A 22,267-nucleotide genomic window follows, 5' to 3' on the forward strand; every position below is an offset into this window, starting at 1 on the left:
GTGGTCACCTCCCCGTCCTGGTCCCCATTAGCTGCCCGGATTTCTCTTTGTCCCTTTCCAACTCCCTTCTGCGTTTTGGGGTGATAGTCATTGGGAATTGAGGCTTGCCAAAAGCTTGAGGGTTGGGGCAGTTTGCTGAAGGATCTGTTTGGCGAAAAGACGAGTTTACCTTAGAGCTGGCGGCCCTAGTTAGCTCACATTTCCTGAAAGTTCTCCGGAGAAGCCCTCCCTGTCCACACCTTCTTCTCAGGACTTCCCAGCTCTGCAGCTTGGAGAGAATGAGTTTAGGGGGTTAAAGCTGCCGCCTTCCAAAGGGATGGTGGTGGGGCGCCGGGCATGCGTGTGTGTGTGTGTGTGCAGAGAGAGGGGCTTGGGTGCAGGTCCGGAATAAAGTCCGCATCCTGGTGGTGTCCCGTCCTGGGCATGTCCAGTGCAAAGCCTGGGGGCCAGGGGGCTTGTTGCTAATGCAAGGACCTCCCACACAGAGCAGGAGAACACTGAATACCCAGCACAGCCCCCCACCAAGTTCTGGGTTTCCTAAATTTCTAGGGCATCTGTTTGCAGAGAATAATGGCTTGAAAAGAGTATAGTAAACCTAAACTCTTTAAACTGGCCCCAGTCACAGCTTTTCTGGCTATGTTTGGTGCTCCCCTGGCCTTTGTCGGCAAACCCATCTGGTACGGAAATAGCTTCCACGGGGACTGTGAGTCTGGATGGGGACAGAGCAGCCTCCTCCCGGTAGGGCTGGGGTTGGGGAATGGAAATCCCCATGGCAGGAGGGGCTTTGCTTCTCCCTTCCTTGTTGGGGGTCCAGGGCGCTGAACAACCCCGCTGTGGTTCGGTTGACTTAGGGGTGATGGCACACTGTTGTGTTTTCCTTATACCTTTTGGGTTTCGGGGTGCAGAACTGTCCCACCCACATAAAGGGACGTCTTAACTTCACAGGGGAGTTGTATTTCGATCAAGAAGTACGGGGATGAGGGAGGGAGCTAGCTGTCCCCGGCAGGCAGTGATTCCGGGTCACCTTCCCGATCACACCAGCAGAGGGGGAACCGGCCACAACAGGGCTGGAGCCAGGGTTTCCACGTGTTGCCCTGCGTGTCCAGCTGCAGAGTCACCGGGATGAGCGTCCGGCGATGCTCCTCCACGGCCCGTGCGACCATGTCCATCACCTGATAGAACAAGGGCTCCGTGTCCGGGGTGAGGACGTGGGCTTCGGAGGGGTCTCTGGACAGGTCGAAGAGCAAAGGTGGGTCGTGATGGGCCACTCGGTCCCCGGAGCACGGACAGACCCCTCTCCCGTAGCAGGCACCGGCACCCTCTGGGTGGAACACTGGAGTCGTGTAGTGGACTTTCCACAGTCTTCCTCCTGAGGGAAGGACGAGAATCTCAGGGGGTTGACCTGGAGAAGTAGAACGATGGCTGGAGAGAAGCTGAAGAGAATGGATGAGCAGATGGAGGCCATCCCCACCATGGGATGGGATCAGCCATAAAAATAAATGAAGCTGAGACCTGTTACCTGGTGCATAAACGTCAAAAACACGTTGCTCCGTGAGAGAAGTCAGATACCCAAGGACATAGAGTGTGGGATCCCCTTGGTAGGAGATGTCCGCAACAGGGAAGGAACACCAGTAGACGCCCAAGGCTGGGGAGGAGAATGGAGAGCGAGTGCTAACAGGGACGGGGTGCCTTCGGGAGAATGGAATGTTGTGGTACGAGACACAGGTGCTGTTTGCACAACATGGTGAATGTGTCAAATGCCCCCGAGTTGTACCTTTTAAAAGAGTGAATTTTACAGTGTCATGGGCAGAAATCGTGTCCCTCCAAAATTCATATATTGCAGCCCAGACCCCCCAACAGGATGGAATCAGGAAGTGGAGGCTGTGAGAGATTAACAGGTCACAAGGACAGAGCCCTCAAGAACGGGATGAGTGCCCTGACAAGGGCCAGGACAGAGCTTGCGTCCCTTGTCTCTCCACCATGCAAGGACACAGTGAGAAGGTGGCAGTCTACCGGCCAGCAGAAGCCTGTCTGGGTTGTCCAGCCCCCGGAACTGGGAGAAATAAGTCTGTGGTTTGTAAGCCACCAGTCCGTGCCCTTCTGCTGAGGCTGAACTACAGCTCCGTAAGGCTGTTTGCAAAGGAGTGAATTCCACATGCCTCCTTCCTGGCAAGGTGCTCAGAGGCTTAAAACGGCAACAGCTGTTCTCTTGAAGCTTGTTCCCAGGCTCACCCCACCCCCACAGCGAGGCAGGCACCGACAGGAAAAGGAAGGGAGGGAGGAGGAGAGGACAGAGGAAGGGAGGAACAAGCCACAGCAAACCACTTGCAGCCTCTGGGAGGGTACCAGATGGAGCTCTGCCTCAGGGAGGGACCTTGGAAGAATGGAAGGGAGGTCCATCGGGGTCCCTGCACTGGCCTCCTGCCTGGAGTTGGGTCATGCCGATGTCACTGCCCGTCCTCCCCGGCTTCCTGCTTTTGGGAGGGAGACCCCCACACCCATCCTTTGTATCCCTCCCAAGGGCAGTGAGTCTGGGGAAGTCACGTGGGTAACCGGAGGGTAGAGAGCAGGATTCTGGTGGGCCTGCCTCCTCCAGGAGCAGCTCCAGGGGCAGAAAGACCAGGAAGCAGGGACAGATAGGGGTCAGGATCAGGGCTCCTCTTGGGCTCTGCGAAGGAAGCCACGAGGCACGGCCCTATGGACCTAGCAAGGTCACTCACTGCTGTGATAATTCAGCAAACGTGTTGAGCACAAAGGGAAGACAGACAAGTCTTAGTGAGGCAAAAGAGGCTAGACAGTGGTAAACCTGTAAGGACCTATTTTATGTTTATATTTTGTCAAGAGGCTTTCATTGAGGTTAAACAAAACCTTGTTGTTTAGCCCTTGAACTGTCCTTGCTCCCCTTCCCCCAGGGGATTCACTTAAAGGCGGGTCCCGGAAACCAGCTCCAGGTAACAATGCCCAGATACAAAGGTGGGTCAGGCCAGGTGGAGACATCTGATCAGTAGGGGGTTGCATACTGTCTCCCTAGCTACCAAGGAGTATGGGCCCCCGCCCTTTGGGAACCCTTTTGGCGCCAATCCTAATCAAGGTGTAATAGGCTGGTTCAAATGTCTACTAGGGTAAATTATAATTCAATTGGTCACCTAGCATCACTGTGGAGTTTCCTGTGTGTGTTACAATCTCATTGGTTACCTGTGCGTGGCCAGGCCCAACCGCATGGCCTTTACCCTTAAAAGCTAGACTGTGAAACAGAGAAGGGTCGCCCTCTCTTGTAAGAGGTGCGGCCCCGAACGTTCGGTTAGATTCTTGATGCTTGGCACGCAATAAAGCTTTGCTTGACCTTCGCTTTGTATCAGTCTCGCTCCTTTAATCACGGACCCGTTATTGGGGCATAACAAAACCCACAGAAATAAGAAAACCGTAAAGGGTGGAAGGTGATGGTGGACGTGTGAGTGTGTGTGTCTGTTGGAGGGAGAGGATGGGTGCACCATGGCAGGATTCTTGGGGTCAAGAAAGCCTTGCTCAAAAGGTAATATTGCATTTGAACATGGAGCATGAGCCAGTCACTTGGGGATCCAGCCCTCTTTGAGTGGGGTTCTCAGAGATGGGGAGGGCATAGGTCACCGTACAAGGAGGAATTTGTGCTGATGTGTGTGCAGTGGGTGGTCTTGGGATGGCTTTCAGCAGGGGAGCTAAGTGGATTATGCATGTAGGATGAGCAGTGGATCTGTGAAAGCCAGTTAGGGTGCCCCGGAAGAGGCTTGGGCACTGGGAATACACTCCCCAGCTACTCCCCTTGAAAAAATATAGAAGCGTTTGCCCAATGACTGACAGATGAGAGGTCAGTCATGAGGTAGCCACAATGTAAAAGAACAGATTTGAACACTGGACCCAGTTATTCGTGCTCTCAGGCATGCATGGATGTAGACTGGGATGTAAAATGGAATGATGGTTTTTAAGGAAACCCTCAAAAATGGAAGGAGATGGTAATACATAATTTTAAAAAAATGAAATGTAGCACTAAAAGCCATATCAGATTACGATACTATTGAAGAGAATGGGTGAAAAGGGAGGGGCATTTAAGGAAAAAAAAAAAAAATCTATGGTAATTTCCTGAAATAAGGGAAATCCAAAGAGGTATTCCTTCACTCCTGATTCAGACAGTTAGAGACTTCTAGAGAATGGTTTTGAGGAATGGAGAGATGAGTTAAAGCACTAGGAGAATACAGCCCTTTCCAAACACTGGCAGAAAAAAAAAAAAAAAAATCAGAAAACCTATGCAATCACAAAGTCACAGATCTGATCAATTTGTAGGGCAAACCCAACAGAGGAGAAAATGTCAGGAAACCTCAGAATCATAGGGAAATAAAAATGAAGAAAAGTCACTCAAGTAGGTGAAATTCTGTTATCAGAAGACAAAGGACGTGGCAGAAATTCACTGTGTGTAAAATTTAAAAATGATAGTTCTCCCGTCCACGCAAGAACTGAGTTTTTAAAAGAAACATGATCCCGAAAACAGAAAACTTCTGGGGATGCCAGTGAGGTGAAGATGAACAGTAGATCCTGATAAACGTGAAGGCAGTTAAAATACAATGAAATAACGTGGGACAGGAATAATATGCTTGATGAAATGCATGCTTTTTAAGTAAGAAGACTAGGGGAGGGGCATAACAGGTTTCAGTTGCAAAAATCTGATACTGTAAAAATAACCAAACTTTTCCCTGAGTTAATGGACCCATGGGATGCCAAGGCAATTCAGTTTCCCATGGGATGAAAAAAAAAATCTTGCAAATGATCTTATAGTTCTTTTAAAAGGTCAGTTGGGCCAAAAGAGCCCAGGAAATTTCAAAATGCAAAAATGATGCGGTATGGACGTGGCAGCTTATACCACAAAGTAATGGTTATTACAAGGGTGAAATCGTGTTGTTGAGTTAAGGTGGTTGGAACAGGTGGAGACTGATGTAGACTAAGAGTAGGGGCTTCAAGGGCGAGAGGCAGACGGGAACACTTGTGTACGGGAAAGCCATATGAAAACCCCGTAAACAAGGATAATCTGGTGATAAGGTAACTGACTGCTTGCATCAGGAAGGATGTTGCTGGTGTCCGGGGAAAATACTGCCCAGAAAGTGAGAAAAGGGCCAGTTGTGAAGCAAAGCCACGGGAACAGAAGCCAAGATGTGACTTGATCACCCAGAGTACTCACCGTCCCGTTGGTGCCAACGGACTGCGTGCAGGAAATTCTCACAGTAATGCAGCAGGAACTCGTGGTCAGAGTGCTGTGCTGTCCCCAGCAGCAAGGGCAGCAGGTCCCGGCCATCGATCACCCTGCGGACAGGAGCACAGGGACTCAGGGTCGCTGCAGGGGTGCACGGAAGGCATGCTCGAGCCTTCGCAAGCTTAGGGAAGCATTGCAAGAGGGACCTCCATTATGCGTCTACAAGCATCACCTTTGGCTAAAAGATCACCGAGGATCCCACATGCTCAGCTGAAGTTATTCTTTGCCCAACATTATTACCAATGCAAGAATAAGCTGAAGATTCAGTGAAATGCCTTTTTGGTTTTATACTTTATTGGGCTCTAAGCCATGATAGCATATGCTGTATTCTTAAATCAACATGATACCATTTCCTTGTGTGCAGAGTGCCCTCCCTCTCCTCTCCTCCTCCATCGCTACCTTCCTGTCTTCCTACCCCTTCCCCTTCCTTGTCTTCTTCCTTGTTTCCAAGATGGATCTCCATTCCCATTCAGGATGGAGGTTTCTTGGGATTCCACTTCCATTTCCTCCACCCTTCTTAGGAGAAAACCTATATCGAGCATTGTGATTTGCAGGGGCTACCACGGGCATTTTATGCCCCAGGGACGTGGTCTAATTTCAGGAACCTCTGTGTCCAGATGTGAATCATCAATACCAAGGACAGATTTTTACAGATACCATTTACTTTGAAAAGCCATAAAAAGGGGATCTTTTTCTCTAATTTGACTAATGTTCTTTGTCAAGGTAGAGAATTCAGAACCCCAAAGAGATTTTACTTAGAGTTACGAGTTACCATGAAAAGGGAAACAAAAGAATCTATCTACACCATATATACGTGTGTATGTGTAAATATAATTACACCTCCAAAAATATATTCATTTACATGTAGACACATGTATATGATTATGTGTCTGTGTGTATACATGTATCAGACACTATATGGCTATATTTATTTTACCTTCTTGTGCAACAACACATTCGCAATATACATGTCAGACAAATTAAAGCAAATGATATAAATTAATTTAAAGATTAGTGCCCAATTAGGAAAAATAATCAACCAGAGATATGATATTCAGTGCAGGAAAAGAGACAACAAGGTATGACATATTCAACCTCTCTAAGGATAAAACAGTGAAAATTATAACACACACATAGATGTATACGTGTATAGACACGTATGAGTAATTTATATATATAAATTACATGTACAGAATTGACATTGATTTTAGTTCTGTTGTTTTAAGATGGATACCTCACATATGACTGGTAGTGATTCCTAAGGAAAAGTTTGACAAAATATATCAAGAGATTTACCTATAAATGGTCATACTCTTTGACTCCGGAATTCACTTTCTGAGGGATACTTCCTTAGGAGGCAATTATGACTGGCAATAATGTGACCAGACAGTAATTTTTTTTTTTTAAAGCAAGGCTAATGTCCACATATGAGGGGATGGTTGAAAGAAAATAACATGAAGTCATTAAATTTTGTTGCCTATGCACAAAAATTTCTAAAAATGGATATGTATAAATAATATATATGTAACATGGAAAATATATCTAAATGATGTATCTAAATCTACATACCTAGACAGATCTATGTATAAAATGAAGCAGGTTTAGCTAATAGTACGGAACCAACAGTGTTTTCGCAGAGACTCATTTCATGGACATGTTACGCAATTCAAAAGTGACAATGACATTTCACATACATGTTTGTCTGTATGCAAAACCGACTTGCTTGGGTTTCCTTGAGCTGTTCTGTACCTGTCCTGGGGCACCTCACCGCCCCCCAGCTGGACCACGGTGGGGAAAACATCCATCAGGCTGGTGGGCTCGTGGATCACTCGGCCGGCCGGCAGCACCCCAGGCCACCGGAAGATCCCTGGGACGCGGATCCCACCTTCCCAGCCCCCCATCCCTTTGCCACCTGTGTGTAAACATGAACAGAAAAGAATGTGATTGTGCCATGTTTTTTTGGCAGTGTGTTTTGCCATCTTTTGGGGTACACCCAATAAGGATGTGTCTGTAGTTGGTAAAATTCCAGTTTGAATATGATGTGGCCACCACTGTCCTTGGATGCACTGCGTAATTCCCGAGTCCATCACTTGATGAATGGATGACCCAAGTGTGGTCCATCCAGACAATGGAAGATTATTCTGCCATGAAAACGAATGAAGCACGAACACGTGGCACAATGGGAATGAATCTGGAAAACTTTGTGCTCAGTGAATGCAAGCCAGTGGCCAAAGACCACATACTGCATGATTCCGTTTCCATGGAATGGTTACACTAGGGAAATATGCAGAGATTGAACTCAGGTGGTGGTTGTCAGGGGCTGGGGACAGAGGGAACGAGGGAATGATTGCAAATATGTGCTGAGGTTTTTTCTGAGGGGATGACCATGTTCTGCCATTAAGTGGTGGTGATGGTTGCACAATTCTGTGACTAGACCAAAACCACGGCATTGGGCAAAAGAAAAAAAGTCACAAATTATAATTTCCACCTCAAACAGAAAAACAATATTCCCTGGTGACTCTCTTGAGGTGGATGGCCCCATTCCATGGGAAGGGTTGGGAACTGTAGGGTAGGGATAGAGACCATGAACAAGAAGCCCATCATCTCTCTACCTTTGTAGATTCCATTCCAGCCGCCATATTGGTTGTTTCTGAGTTGAGCCTCTAAAGATCCCCCATGATCCGACGTAAAATAAACAAGAGTGCTATTGGTCAAACCTTCCATATCCAAAGTATCAAGGATCTGCCCTGCGAAGAATATGTGCATTTGAGCCAGTCAAAATGGAGACTATCTTAAACCAAGGTGCCCAGTGTGTGTCTCAGCATTTTGGACGTCTCCATGAGAACGAGCCTTTAGTCTTCACATATAATGGGAGCGAGTAGCAATAAAATCATGCTATCCCGAATATCACTGACTCAAGATTTACATACGCCCTTAGAGATACCCTATTCTGTTTCTAAAAAGTTTTACACAAGCTACAGAGTAGAGACTACATAGGAAAAAATAGCAAAAGCTTGGAAAGGAGGCAAAAAAGAAAAAAGAGCATAGAGTCAACCATATTTCAATTAAACAAAGGGAAAGAGGGGAAAAAAGGAGAGATCAAGAGGGTCTAAGAACAAGGCTGACAATGGCATTGGCGATGTATGTCCATCCATGAAGAATGGTTTACAACCGTGGCTCCAAGTCTCTTATAATCAAAGGGAAATCTTACGGTTGATGCAATTCACCATGTCTATGAGATTTTTTTTTAATTTGGATGGGAAGAATCATATTATTTTATTTCCAACAGGAGACAGAACTTACAATCTACTTTTTCATGAGGACCAGGTGTTGTGCAAGTTGACTGTGGTCTCAAGGAGATCCCGTTATTGGGTAGGTTTTACTGCTACCTTATGTGCGTCTTTATATTTAAACAGTATGTCTTTTGAGTTGGGCCTTGCTTTTTCCTCCAGTCTGGGGACACTGCATTTTCATGGGTTTGACTGAGCACAATGAAGACCATTTTCCATCCCCTTAGTTTGAAATTAGCCATGTCCCTATTATTTTTCTCTTTCTTTGTTCCATCTGTAGTCAAGACATTTCTGTGTCTTCAGTTGCTGAAGACTTAAAATCGGTGGTTCTAGGAAATCCCCCTCCTTCAATTAATGGATTTTATTTTATTTTTTTTTAGAATAGCTTTAGGTTTTTTAGATAAGCTGAGTCATAATGTCATCTAGGAGCCAATACTGATAAACTATTATTAACTAAAATCTGTAGTTTCTATGGTGGTTTGCTCTTGGTGTTGTACATTCTAAGGGTTTTGATAAATGCATAATACCATGTACCTAGCATTATAGTACCAGACGAAATAGTTTCCTAAAAATCCCCTGTCCTCCACCTATCTACACCTGGACCATGATTTTCATTAAAAAAAAAGTGGTCATATTGTGGCTTGACTGAGTTTGAAACTCAATCAAGAGCCATCAGTCTCAATCAAGGAGCACGGAGACACTGAAACCATAGAGAAGATTGTTGACCTAGGTCTTAAGAATTCCTTATCTTGATGGACTAAGGGGGTTCTTAACTCTCTACTATAGAATTTCAGACTTTATCATTCAATATGTATTGGATTACATATATCTGTATGTCTTTCATTTAAGAGATTTTCCCTCAAGTTGTGGCATGGTGAATTCTATTTTAAACACGCCATATTTGACATCATATAAAATAGCCTGTATTTTCCAGTGATTCTTCATCTTTTCCACACAAGGACCATAGTGGCAATGATGAGTCAGTCTGTCCTGAAGCTGCACTGGGGACATGATATGACATCGATCTTTGCCTACCTATCTCCCAACCTCCAGCATTTTTGCCAACAATCTCCTCCAAGGTAATGTTTTCTACAGATTATTAAAATCATGTTTTCTCCTAAAATCTCTGATTCCCATTATGTTGCAGCTCCTAGCCCTCTATGTCCACCAGCATGTCAACCCAAGAGCATCCAAGTCCTTGCTTGAGACTCAAGGGAGTGGTTGTGTTTATATCCAATGTACCCAGTGAAGAAGTGTGCACTCTGTGTCATACCAGGCATCATTCCAAACCCAGGGGATGCATAGGGAGAACAAAGCAAGACAATCCTACCCATGGGGATTTTAATCTATGTTTTCCTGAGGAAAAATAAAAAGAACAGCCCACCTAAGACAGTGTGATAAGTAGGAAGAAAGCAAACACAGTTAATGTCATCTCATTCTGTATGTCCTTTCCTCCTGCTGTTTTGGGATGGGTACCTGTCCCATTTTCACCGGGAAAAGGCACTTACCCAGCATCCAGTCCATCTCTTCTGTGTTATCCCCATACAGCCCATGCATGCTCTTCCCACGGAACGTCTCTGTAGTGACCAGAGGGGTGTGCACGTGTAGAAAGGAGACAAAGAGGAGGAAAGGTCTGTGCTTGTTCCTGAAAATAAATAACGGCGACCAGAGTTATTTCTACTTAAGGATAGATTGAGGTCCTAGAGACACAAAATAGAGATCTAGATTGTCACTTCCTTCAGCAAGTATATCTACTACTCTTTAATGTGATGACTTTACCCTTCTAAAGTCTGTTGAAAAATTCACACTGATACTATACACATTTTTTCCCCCTGAATTTTATCAATTTATAACTCTACATACTTCTGGCAAATGAACGTAAGACGGAACCCCAGACAACTGTCTAATCTGATGTTTATTTCAATTAGTTCACTATATGTTCCCATTTAGAACCTTAGCATACAGAATAAAGTGATTATTTCACATTTGGTTTTCTTTTTAATTGCTCTCATGCCACAAAGTTTAGGATATGTCATGGTTATTTTAAAACACACTTTAAAAATGGCAAGTATTAGGTTATTAATTTCAATTTGATTGTCCCCCATCTAGGTGGTGCCTCATCTGTTCCTCTCTCTGCCTTCGACAGTAATTATCAGCATCATTTCTGACCCATGTTAGGCAAGCCCCTGAAAAGAATGTTCTGGAACATGATCAAAACCTCATCTCCACCAGGTGAATTGGGGTTCTGTGGTGTCCCCCACTTTACAGGAAGACTTGGGGAGCTCTGTGTGATGGAGCTTTATATCTTGCCCCTCTTAGCCCTGACATAGTAAGTTCCTTTGTTATTCAAATTTACATTTAGGATAGAGTTAGCAAGAGGACAACTTAGTTCTGATGATAGAGCTTTAAAAATATTTAAAATTAATGTAAATCTTCAGGTAATTCAGTTCATTTTGTTAGTTAAATATGGCCTGTGGTGATCGGTGGGTGCTTACATAATGGGACTGACTCCAAGGATTGGGGGACTACAGCAACTTTCAACTGCCCTGTCACCTGTTTCAATTGGCACCATCAGCTTGGGCTCAATGGAACAACATTTCTGACACATTTTACCAAAAATACCTTGCTGGGCCAGAATGATTTCACCATTCCTATCTCCATTAGAGAAAGAAAGTGGAAAGACTTTTTGAAATGCATTTTCATCATGGACCAGAGCACTGGGATGTAGCTAGCCCTTTGATGCTCACCTTTGGACAAAGGACGAGACCTCTTTGAGAACAAGAGCCGTCGTCCTTTGAAAGTGCATGGGCTGCTCCGTGATGGTGTGGTTTCTCATCAGAAAGCAGTCAGCATGAACAATCAGGACCCCTATGAAACAGGAGGTCATGGAGAACAAGATGGCGGCAATGGTTGACCAGATGACCGGCGTCCATGAGCACGATGTCAGATGGGTGAGTTTCCCAGCGGTGAGTGTGAGGGCAGCGAAGGCCATGATTTGGAAGCAGACGTGGAGTTTGTGCTCCATGCCTGCACGCTTCTCCGACAGTTCCCAGTGGATGCAATCTCCCATCATGGAAAACGGCATTCCATAGAAATGGTCAAATCCGTGGCTGATGGGGTGGTGGCAGTGATCATTGGAAGAGTCACAGTTGAGTCCCAGGTGCCATTTTCCTGAAAGGCAAAAAGGATTCCCATGTCACAACCAGCTGATCATTGGGTAGTAGGTATTGCAGGCTTGCCCTTTTCCAGCTGTTCTGCTGCCGGCACGAACAGGGTGGGGAAGTACAAAGATGTGGGTAGTGTTCACAGGTATTTCAACCACAGCCTGCTTAGCACTGTTACAGAGCAATGAGGTGCACGTGTGGCAGCATTACGTGGTACGTTGTTTCCTGTGCTACTGAAACAAATTACCATTAATGTGTTGCTTAAAGCAATAGGAATTTATGTTCCCATAGTTCTGAGGCTAGAAGCCCAAGATCAAGGTTTGACAGGACTGTGCCCCCTTCTGTGTCATATATCCCTCTATGTCTGTCTTTCTTTTTTAATTTAATTTTCAGTGTTCTAAAATTTATTGTTTATGCATCACACCCAGCGCTCCATGCAATATGCACCTTCCTTAATACCCACCACCAGGCTCACCCAACCCCTGACTTCCTCGCCTCCAAAACCGTCAGTTTCTCAGAGTCCACAGTCTTTCATGATTCGTCACCCCCTCCAATTTCCCCCAGCTCACTTCTCTGATCAATCTCCCCATATCCTCCATGTTATTCCTTATGTTCCTCAAGTAAGTGAAACCATATGATAATTGATTCTTTCTGTTTGACTTATTTCACTCAGCCTCATCTCCTCCAGTCCTGTCCATGTTGATAGAAAAGTTGGGTGTTCATCCTTTCTGATGGAGGCATCATACTCCATAGTGTATATGGACCACATCTTCCTTATCCATTCGTCCGTTGAAGGGCATCTTGGCTCCTTCCATGGTTTCGCGACCGTGGCCATGGCTGCTATGAACATTGGGATACAGATGGCCCTTCATTTCACTACATCTGTATCTTTGGGGTCAATACACAGTAGTGCGATTGCAGGGTCATAGGGAAGCTCTATTTTTAATTTCTTAAGGAACCTCCACACTATTTTCCAAAGTGGCCGCACCAACTTACATTCCCACCAACACTGTAAGAGGGTTCCCCTTTCTCCTCATCCTCTCCAATACTTGTTGTTTACTGTCTCATTGATTTTGGCCATTCTGACTGGTATAAGGTGGTGTCTCAATGTGGTTTTGATATGAATCTCCCCGATGGCTAGTGATGAGGAACTTTTTGTCATGTGTCTGTTAGTCATTTGTAGGTCTTCTTTGGAGACGTGTCTGTTCAAGTCTTCTGCCCATTTTTTGACGTCTATGTCTGTCTTAAAAGGAGTCTTAACCTTGCATATAAAGCTCACCTGGGTAATCAGGAAAATCTCCTCATCTCAAGATCCTTCATTTAACCACATGCACAAAGACCATTTCTCCATATAAGGTAATATTTTTTTAGCTTCCACCGTGTAGGACATATCTTTGGTGACTGTTATTCAGTCTACTGTAGCTAAATTTGGAAAGGTCTGTGGCAGAGCAGTAAGGAAGGCGCAGAGTGCTCACATTGTTCTAGAAAACGATCTGCTGTTCTCAGTGTTGGTAAGCAATTTCCTGACTTTGGAATTGTCCCTTTCTTTGTTAAACCGCTGTAAGGGTAGTCAGGGTCATGGTAGGTCAGAGGTTCTACAGAGCACAGCTTTCAAGTTCAATCAATCGCAGATGCTTATCTTCTCCCCTGTACTATTAGAGCGTTGATAGAGACCTTTGTGTCTTCCCACCACCCCAAATGGCCGTTTCTCATCCAGAAAACCTCACGAGATTATCCAAGGAGTGTTCCATGAGAATAGACTTTTTTTTTTTTTAAGATTTTATTTATTTGATACAGAGATCACAAGTAGGCAGAGAGGCAGGCAGAGAGAGGAGGGAGGAAGCAGGCTCCCTGCCAAGCAGAGAGCCCAATGTGGGGCTCAATCCCAGGACATCAAGATCATGACCCGAGCTGAAGGCAGAGGCTTCAACCCACTGAGCCACCCAGGTGCCCCGAGAATGGACTTCTATCTCAAAAAATTATAATAAGTTGGGGCGCCTGGGTGGCTCAGTGGGTTGAAGCCTCTGCCTTCAGCTCAGGTCATGATCCCAGGGTCCTGGGATCGAGCCCCTCATCAGGCTCCCTGCTCAGCGGGGAACCTGCTTCCCCCTCTCTCTCTCTCTGCCTGCCTCTCTGCCTACTTGTGATCTCTGTCTGTCAAATAAATAAATAAAATCTTTTAAAAAAATTATAATAAGTCTATTGGATTGGATACTCAGTGTATCAGCTAGTCTTGCTGTTTATGATCATAAATGGCACTGTTTAATAAAAATTATCACTATAACATGATAGCAACAATGACAGCTTGGTCCCCTCTCAAGAAACTACTATCCTTAATTGTGCTTCATTTTGTACATGACATGGTTTGTTGACATCTAGAAAGATAAGCACGCTATTTATGAAAGCAGGGAAGTACTGAGCCCTACAGTCCCATTTCTGTGCAGAATTTAGGGAAAACATTACGGAAATTGTTGGTAACTTGTTGACATTAGGAAAAAATGTCCCCCCCCCCTTTTTTTTAATCATGGTGCATCAGCAAATACTATGAAATGCCAGGTGTTTCATTAAACTTATATATCTTCAGCATCTACTTCACACAAGGCACTCTGAGTACTCAGGTCATCCCTGCACTCATGCATCTTTCTGCCTGGTGGACAATCCCACTGCATCAAAACCATTTCGTTCCCAAGGTTTTTGGTTGACTACACTCTCCATATAAAGGAAATATACTTAATACTTTAAAAATATACATACCTATTAACCCAGTGGCATATCCTCTGTCTTTTAATATTTTTGCAAAAGTTGTCTCATTGGTTGGAAGCCCTCCAGATACTCCGGTCCACTGAAGAACACGATAACCGTTGCTGGAAACCATACCTTTGGACAACCATTTTCAAAGAAACATTACCATCACACAACGACACATTAATAATAACGATAATGATAATACTAATTATTATTATTAATTGTTCATTTAAAATATCTGGTGAAACATTAATTGAAAACTTAGTAAGAAGAACTGTCGTCCTGTTATGTGAAGGTTATACACACAAAGAGAATTAAGTGAAAAAGGAAAGAGAATTAAAAATGGTTCTATAATTGCACCAGACTCTTGATATAATCCAAAGATTTTCAAACGCGTCTGTACTTTGGAATCATTTGGGGAGCTTGAAAATATTCTGAGACCTGGTTGTCAATGCAGAGCTTGTGATTTTATTTTAAGATTTTAAATAATTAATTAATTAATTAATTACTTTAGGGAGAGAGAGTGTGAGCTGGGGGAGAGGCAGAGGGTTGAGGGAGAAAGAGAGACTCTCAGGCAGACTCCAGACTGAAAGTGGGGCCCAACGTGGAGCTCAATCTTACGACCCTGAGACTGTGACCTGAGCTGAAACCAAGAGTCAGATGCTTAGCCAACTGAGCCAATCAGGTGCCTCCCCAGAGATTGTGGTTGTAATTGGTTGGGGGTAGAATTTGGGATTTGGTATGGTTACAAGATGCCCCAGATGATCCATGTATGCTAACAAAGTAGGGAGGCATGCATATAATTCACACTGACCCTGATATCTTAAGCAACTCAATTCACTGAATTATTCAAGTGTTTAAAATCATGGGTTAAATATTTTTCTAAAGCTCTGCAGTATACAGCCAAGAACCACTAACTTGAAACATGCTCTGTACCTCCTAGACCGATTTTATGAATGCAGCTCAGTCTTAACTAGAGAAGATCTACTTGGCTCCAAGACTAAACATATCTCAACCGTCATCATTTGGGAACTTGGAGAATTCATTCTGAGATTTTCCAAAGCTTTGAGCATACATCTGGTTGAGTGGAAGAGCAGTGGAACATAAATTTACATTAGCCAGAATTCTGTCTTCCCTGGGAGCATGAGAAGATGCCAGGGACCCATATATAGGAGAGTCTGTGAGAGTCACATGGCCAGGCCAGTCCGCAGTTATTCAAACACTAGTCCACTAGTTTAGGTGTTTCTGTGAAGGTTTTTAAAGAAAGGGTTAACATCTACAATCAGTTGGCTTTAACTAAAGGACATAACCCTTGATATGGAGATTCCTTATCTTTAGGGACAAAGGGCAGAAGGATGCCAAAAACATCACACAGACTTCAAACTTTTGGTCCACTCCCTACTCAATCCCTCTGCCTGTGTCACCTCATTACCTACAGGGCTCTATGGCCCTTACGGGGTCTAATCTGGTAGAAATATGGAGGGATTACATTATCTTCTCCCCACTATAGCAGTGGACCCATGCTTTAGTATCTCTAATACAGGGATCATGTTCTTCTCCAGAGCTATGGTTAGATGTGAGAGAGGACAAACCTGATCGGAGAGGGTATCTGCCCGTTAGGAAAGCAGCCCTGCTTGGGGTGCACACTGATGCAGCTGCCACGTGCTGGGTGAGCATCACACCGTCCTCTGCGAGGCGGTCAATATTTGGAGTCCTACAGAGGGAAACGTGAACAGTGTTATTTCTTAACAAACAAACACGTACGGTTTCCTACAAGCATATGGACACATTTAATAGAAATTCATCTCATCAATGTCCACAATAGCCAAGCTATAGAAAGAGCCCAGATGTCCACCCATAGACGAATGGATAAAGAAGATGTGGTCTCTATATATGCAGTGGAATATTACTCAACCAGAGAATATTATTTAGCCAGAGAATGAAATCTTGCCATTTGCAATGATGTGGACGGAACTAGAGAGTATTATGCTAAGCCAGATACGTCAATGAGAGAAAGACAAGTATTATATGATCTCACTCATACATGGAATTTAAGAAATAAAACAGAGTATCAGAGGGAAACGAAGGAAAAAATCAAACAAGATGAAATCAGAGCAGAAGACAAACCATAAGAGACACTTAAGTATACGAAACAAACTGAGGGTTACTGGGGAGGTGGGTGGGGGGATGGGGTCACTGGGTGATGGGCATTAAGGAGGGCACGTGATGTGATGGGCGCTGGGTATTATATAAGACTGATGAATCACTGAGCTCTGCCTCAGAAACCAATAATGCATTATATGTTAATTAATTGAATTTAAATTTCCAAAAAGAAAGAAAATCAGCCCATCATCCTTTAACCCATCAAGGTGTTCTTGGGAATGACCAAAAGGCAGTGGCAAGAACTTCAAATGTCATCTGTACCATGGAAGTAACATAAACTCAGTTCAATATTGTTTACTAAGTTTCTGCAACATGCTATTGGCACAGAGATGGGCATAATGGGAAATCCAGAAGCGAGAATCTGGGGTGCCTTCTCTAATGGGACTCTTGAAAATTATACTTCTCAGCACCGACATATTGTAGTGAGGGTGGGATTCAGAGGCAGGTTCATGGTGGTGCCTAAGCTGGGTCTCCAAGGACAATTAGATTGTGATCGAGGCGATGGGGTGAGCTCATTCTTAGAGATACGGTCCAGCAATGACAGATAAACATGTCATATCTGGTGGTGATGGGACATGGATTTGTCCGTCAGAAGCAGAGCTTTTCAGCAGGGAGCGCTGAAGTCATGCATGAATGGGTGGAGTTGGGTTGATGGGCAGAAGTGGAGCGTGAGGAAACTCGGGTCATTGACTCTGACACAACACCAGCGATTTTTAAACACTGTCCATCTTGGACCGTGCTGGTGAAAACACGTCTAAAAGGGAAGTGATGAGTCACAGGTCGGATGAATCTGAGCTGGGGTTAGCACTGGGGTGGGAAGAAGGAAGGGTTAGGGGCATGAAAGGAGTGTGTGCAGAATCCCATCAAAGTTTGGATAGCACATATGGAGAGTTTGATCCATTGTCAGTGGTGTCTTCATTGGGGTCCCAGATGAACGACTCTCAGAATCCTTGCCTGATGCTCTTGTTGCCATAGCAGCCAATGTCACCAATGCCAAAATCATCCGCCATCAGAAGAAGGATGTTTGGACGCCCACCAGATAAATCCCTGCAAGTGGAGGGCCTCACACCTAGAAGCATGCCGACCGTCACAGCCAGCCAGCTCCTGAAAGACAAGGTGCCGATGAACGCTTAACTCTGCTATCCCATGTCTTGTACGTGACTTCTGTAGGGGGGACTTTTTTAGGCAAGTCCACATTTTAGGAGACTTTGATAATAGCATCACATTGTAGAATAGTTAAGTACATTCTTGGGCGTTTGACTTTTTCTTAGTTGAAGACAACTCACGCGCTTGATGGTTTGATTTCAACTGTCAACATTTTTTTGGCATTTTAAGCCCTGCAGTCTATTGTTAGGTCATCATACCCGTGATTAAGAAAAAAACCTTATTTGGTTTCTTATTAGGCATGGATCAGGTCCCCAGAATAGCTACAGATCCTTCCCCTTTGCCTCTCCTTCCTTTTTCCCTAAAGAAGTCAACTGTGTTGAACTTGGGTATCTGTGGCACTTGGTAGACAGTTGGACCACTGACCAGAGCAAGACAGAGAAGAAAAGTCAGGGCAAGGGCTTACCAATGCCAGTTGTTGATTCTGAGTCTATTAAAAGTCTGCATATATTCCAGCATGAATGTGACTGACTTTTTTCATGATGGGAAGTGGGTCTTTTGAGGTTCCAGCCCAGAGTAGGGACACTTGGTGGTGGCACATCAGGAGAAATAATTGCCACGGAGCTTGGGGGCTTTCCCACCATCATCACTATCATAACCCCATAACCATGGCATCCGTGGAGCCCCTCCTCTCTCTTTTTATGGAAGCCACCTTGGGCTCATGCATACACAGCAGGACAAGAGTCCTGCTATCCCAATGCCAGGGAGTACAGATGAGACCTGAGTCGCCAAAGATCTGCAATATGGACTCCCTGGAAAATCAGACAGCTGGGTTTGGGAATAGGGAAACAGACTTCCTTCGCAAGCTCCCGGATGGGGGGTGTGGATCCCTGAGAGGAATCCCGAGTCCCATGATCACTGCCCTTGATGCACCATCAATGACTAGGTGAAGAAGACCCCTTTGTCCATGCATCCTGACAAAGGGACAAAAGGAAACGTAGAAGCAGAAAGAGAAGATCAAGGATCCCATATAATCCTGTCTTACCAAGAGTGGTCCCGAGGTAACATGTTCTCTCCTGACTTTTATTGCCTGGAAGAAATAAAGGACGTCTATCATAACAAAGGCAGCAGACATGCACTAATTCCGTGCATGAAATACTAAGTATTTAGCGAAAGGGAGACTTGGATTCTCTCCGATGATCTCAACGAAACCTTAAAACAATGACCAAAAACTCATAAAAAGAATGGCCTTCCCCATTAAAAAAGCTTTTAAGATGCTGAACACCATGTTAAGAATGTAGAATGTATGACTTTCCAGGGCTGGGCGATATGGATTTGGGTTTTTTTTTTTTGCCCAGATGATCTCATCTATCCCAACTGAAACTCTGTCCCCATTAAATATGAACTCCCCATCCCACCGCCCAACCCCTGGCTCAGACATTAGGGGAAAGCCAACTTTGGATTTCTGTGGGTCAGTGACCTTGATCTGGCTCGGCCCTTGCAGTGACCTTGAAGACCTACTCACGAGTTGTTTGAAGCGATGTTGGCTTCCACGGTGGGGGGATGCTTCTCAGCCTGGGGGGGCATCCAGCCCTCCCATCAGCACCACTTTGCCCCACGTAAGCTGTTCCTGGGAGACGCCAATGGGCTCTGTGTCCTTCCAGTGCAGCCTGACCTTTCTGCATCCTTCATGTTCTATGGACGTCAGTCTTTGGCCACAGGTGGTACAGGGTTCTTTCCAAACTTCCTAGCCGTCTCAGGTGATTTCTCCCATTTTCACACACAGTATTTGCTTCACCTCAAGGACAAGGCAATGAGCCTGTGGTCAACCAGATGGCTGTTATGTGCAGCTGGGACAGGGCAAAGCTTGTGTACAGATAGACCTCCTGGGTTAGGTTCCTCTGTGGGTTCCTCTGTATATAGACAGCATATCCAGCATAGGGAAGTTTCCAGGTGCAATAAAGCCTGATGGGTTCCACCACTGGGCCATGCCTAGCACCAAGCTATGGCTGTTTATTTGGTTCACTTACTTCCAGGAAGGAATTGCATGAGGTGTGAGCCACCGAACTTCGTGCACATCTTGGTTTGCTTCTGGAGGGTGCATGATGTCACCCTTTGGGACGGTAGCTGTGTGCTTTCTCTACCATCCAAAGTGTTTAGCGTACACTAGGGTTTCCTCTTGGTGGTGCCCATTCTATGGGTTTGGACAAATGTATAACGACATGGACCCACCATTATAGTGTCCTACAGAGTGGTTTCATAGCCCTAAAAACACCCAGTGCTGCCCCTGTTCATCCCTCCTTGGCCCCAAACCCCAGCAACCACTGATCTTTTAGTATCTCCATAACTTTGCCTTTTCCAGCAGGTCCTAGAGCTCGAAGCTCCTAGAGTGTGCATTGTTGGTGAAGCCACTCCCCTCTTCTGATGGAGAGCTAGGATGTCAGGGATTCTGTCTACCTGACTTGCTTTTACAGGTGGATGGTTTCGAACAGCGTGTCTCAGAATGAGCAGAGGACGGAAGCTGGAAACGCTTTCTTTTCATACTATCCTCATGCAACCCACTCTTAGTTTGGTCCAGCTTATGGCTTTGGGCTACAGATCTTAAATCATGACCTCTTAAGGGGTCTGTATAAATATTTTTATTTATGTATACTTATAAATTAAATAACACATTATACATCATATGGTGATACACATATACAGAAAACATACCTTATTACATGGTAATACATAACATGTATGTAATATTTAAAAATATAAAATATACACTAGAGTATAAAGTAGACACGGTCGTTATGTGCAGCTGGGACAGGCATTTTATCTATTTATATGTAAAATTTTGGGTTTTTGCCAGAAAAACCTATGAGGGGATGCTTCTGACTTTTCTGGGGGAAGGTGGCTGGTTGTAGCCGTCATACGTGGTTATCGTTGACAGTCTATGTCTGAGAGCCAACGGTAATTGAAAACCCATATGAGGTTTCCTTACGCCAAATATGGGTCTAGCTTCTAAATGGTATGTTCTATATATTTAGCTACAGAAAGGAAGTGTGTATATATATATTTGGAAAGGAACTCAGCGGTTTATAGAATGCTGCCTACTCTTTTTTTCAGATTGGCATCCTGTTAGCAGAGAAAACTTTAAGAAAACACAGTGGAGTGAAAGCAGAGAGTAGCGTGCTGGCTTTCAGGGGTCTGGGTTGGAGGGGGTTGGAGAGGTGATGCACAATGCACAATGCAATGCACAATGCACAACGCCAATGCACAACATAGCGCTCATAGCCGACGGCGCTCAAAGTGTCCCCTAGACCAGATCTTAATCTTTCTCAAAGCAAAAAAAAAAAAAAAAAAAAAAAGGAATGGTAAATATGTGACGTCCTGGAGAAATTCGCTAGGACCTGTGTTGTAATCGCAAAGCAGTTTCGGCGTGTCTCAAATGCCCAAGCTGTATCCGTCAAACTTATACAAGGTTTTCGATCACTTGGACCCCAGTTTTTTAAAGAAAGATAGAGAAAACGGTGTAAGGCGTAAGGTAGGCTTTGACCGCCTTCCACTCGGGGATGAGACTGCACTCCTGCTTCCCGGCTGTCCTCCTGCCCCAGGGTAGCAGCAAGCCTGCCTTTGCCACTCTGCCTGAGCCCTGTTCTGGAATCTAGCTGAGTTTCCAATCTCCAGGATTCCTCCCACATCCAGTCCCCACGCTCTGAGACCTGTAGGAATCTGGGATCGTTCCATTTCCCCAGCCTCCGGATTATGCTTCTAGTTCATTCCGATCTGCATTGCTTTTTGAAATCACCCCAGGGAAGAGGGGGTTGGAAACGTGTTCCTGATGTTTTTGCTTTTCTTCTCTCTTTTTTTTTTTCCTTTTTGCAAAATTGCTTCTGCAAGATTGCTAGAGTCTGCCTCCGAGGACGTGGTGTGCCCTGCAACGCAGCGTGCTTCTGGCACAGCTGCCCAGCATTCCTTGGGCAGTCCGGGACCACCCTGCCAGGAGCCCCAGGAGAGCCGCTTACCTGAATGGCTGGAGGTGGGAGGTTGGAGGTGAAGGACTGGTTGTGCACGGCAGGGAGCGGCCTCTCCTTGCCGGGGCGGCAGCACTCACCGTCTGAGAGTCCCCAGGCCTGCCCGGTCACTGCACGCATGTGCGTCCGGAACTGATTGACTCTTCAAAGCCACAGCCGGGAGGTGGCAGAAACAAGTTCGGTTGTCCAGAGAGAATGGACAGGGCTGTCGCCGGTGTCCGGGTGCTACGGTAGTCCCCGGTTTCTACAGAAGAACTTCTGTTCTTCATTATACAATGGAACCGTGCCAGAAGGAGCCGGGAGGCCTCAGGCTGAGAACACTGACTCATTCATGCCCGAGGAGGGGGAAACCTTTCCGACCTTTATTCAGTTCAGAGGGGTATTGGCTGGCTGTGCTCCAAAGTGGGAAAGCCGTTGCCTTCAAAAATGCCTCTTGGACAGTCCTTCAATTTTGTGGCTTTCCCACCTCCCCATCACTGGCCTCTGCCTCCGAAATTTAAAAAA

At 45.2% G+C, this 22,267-nt stretch overlaps 1 protein-coding gene across 1 annotated transcript; it reads right to left on the minus strand.

Annotated features, from left to right (window-relative positions):
• Nucleotides 1-935: 935 nt before the first annotated feature.
• ARSL (arylsulfatase L) lies at nt 936-21,883 on the minus strand (the record flags this gene model as incomplete). Its single annotated transcript, XM_080794909.1, has 10 exons — nt 936-1,369; nt 5,207-5,328; nt 7,028-7,190; nt 7,891-8,025; nt 10,077-10,213; nt 11,316-11,739; nt 14,487-14,609; nt 16,070-16,191; nt 17,595-17,769; nt 21,844-21,883. 10 exons carry the CDS (start codon nt 21,881-21,883, stop codon nt 990-992), a joined length of 1,821 nt encoding a protein of 606 aa, XP_080651035.1. The 3' UTR covers nt 936-989.
• Nucleotides 21,884-22,267: the final 384 nt, after the last annotated feature.

The sequence above is a fragment of the Martes martes genome, assembly GCF_963455335.1.
Source record: "Martes martes genome assembly, chromosome: X".
NCBI lineage: Eukaryota > Metazoa > Chordata > Mammalia > Carnivora > Mustelidae > Martes > Martes martes.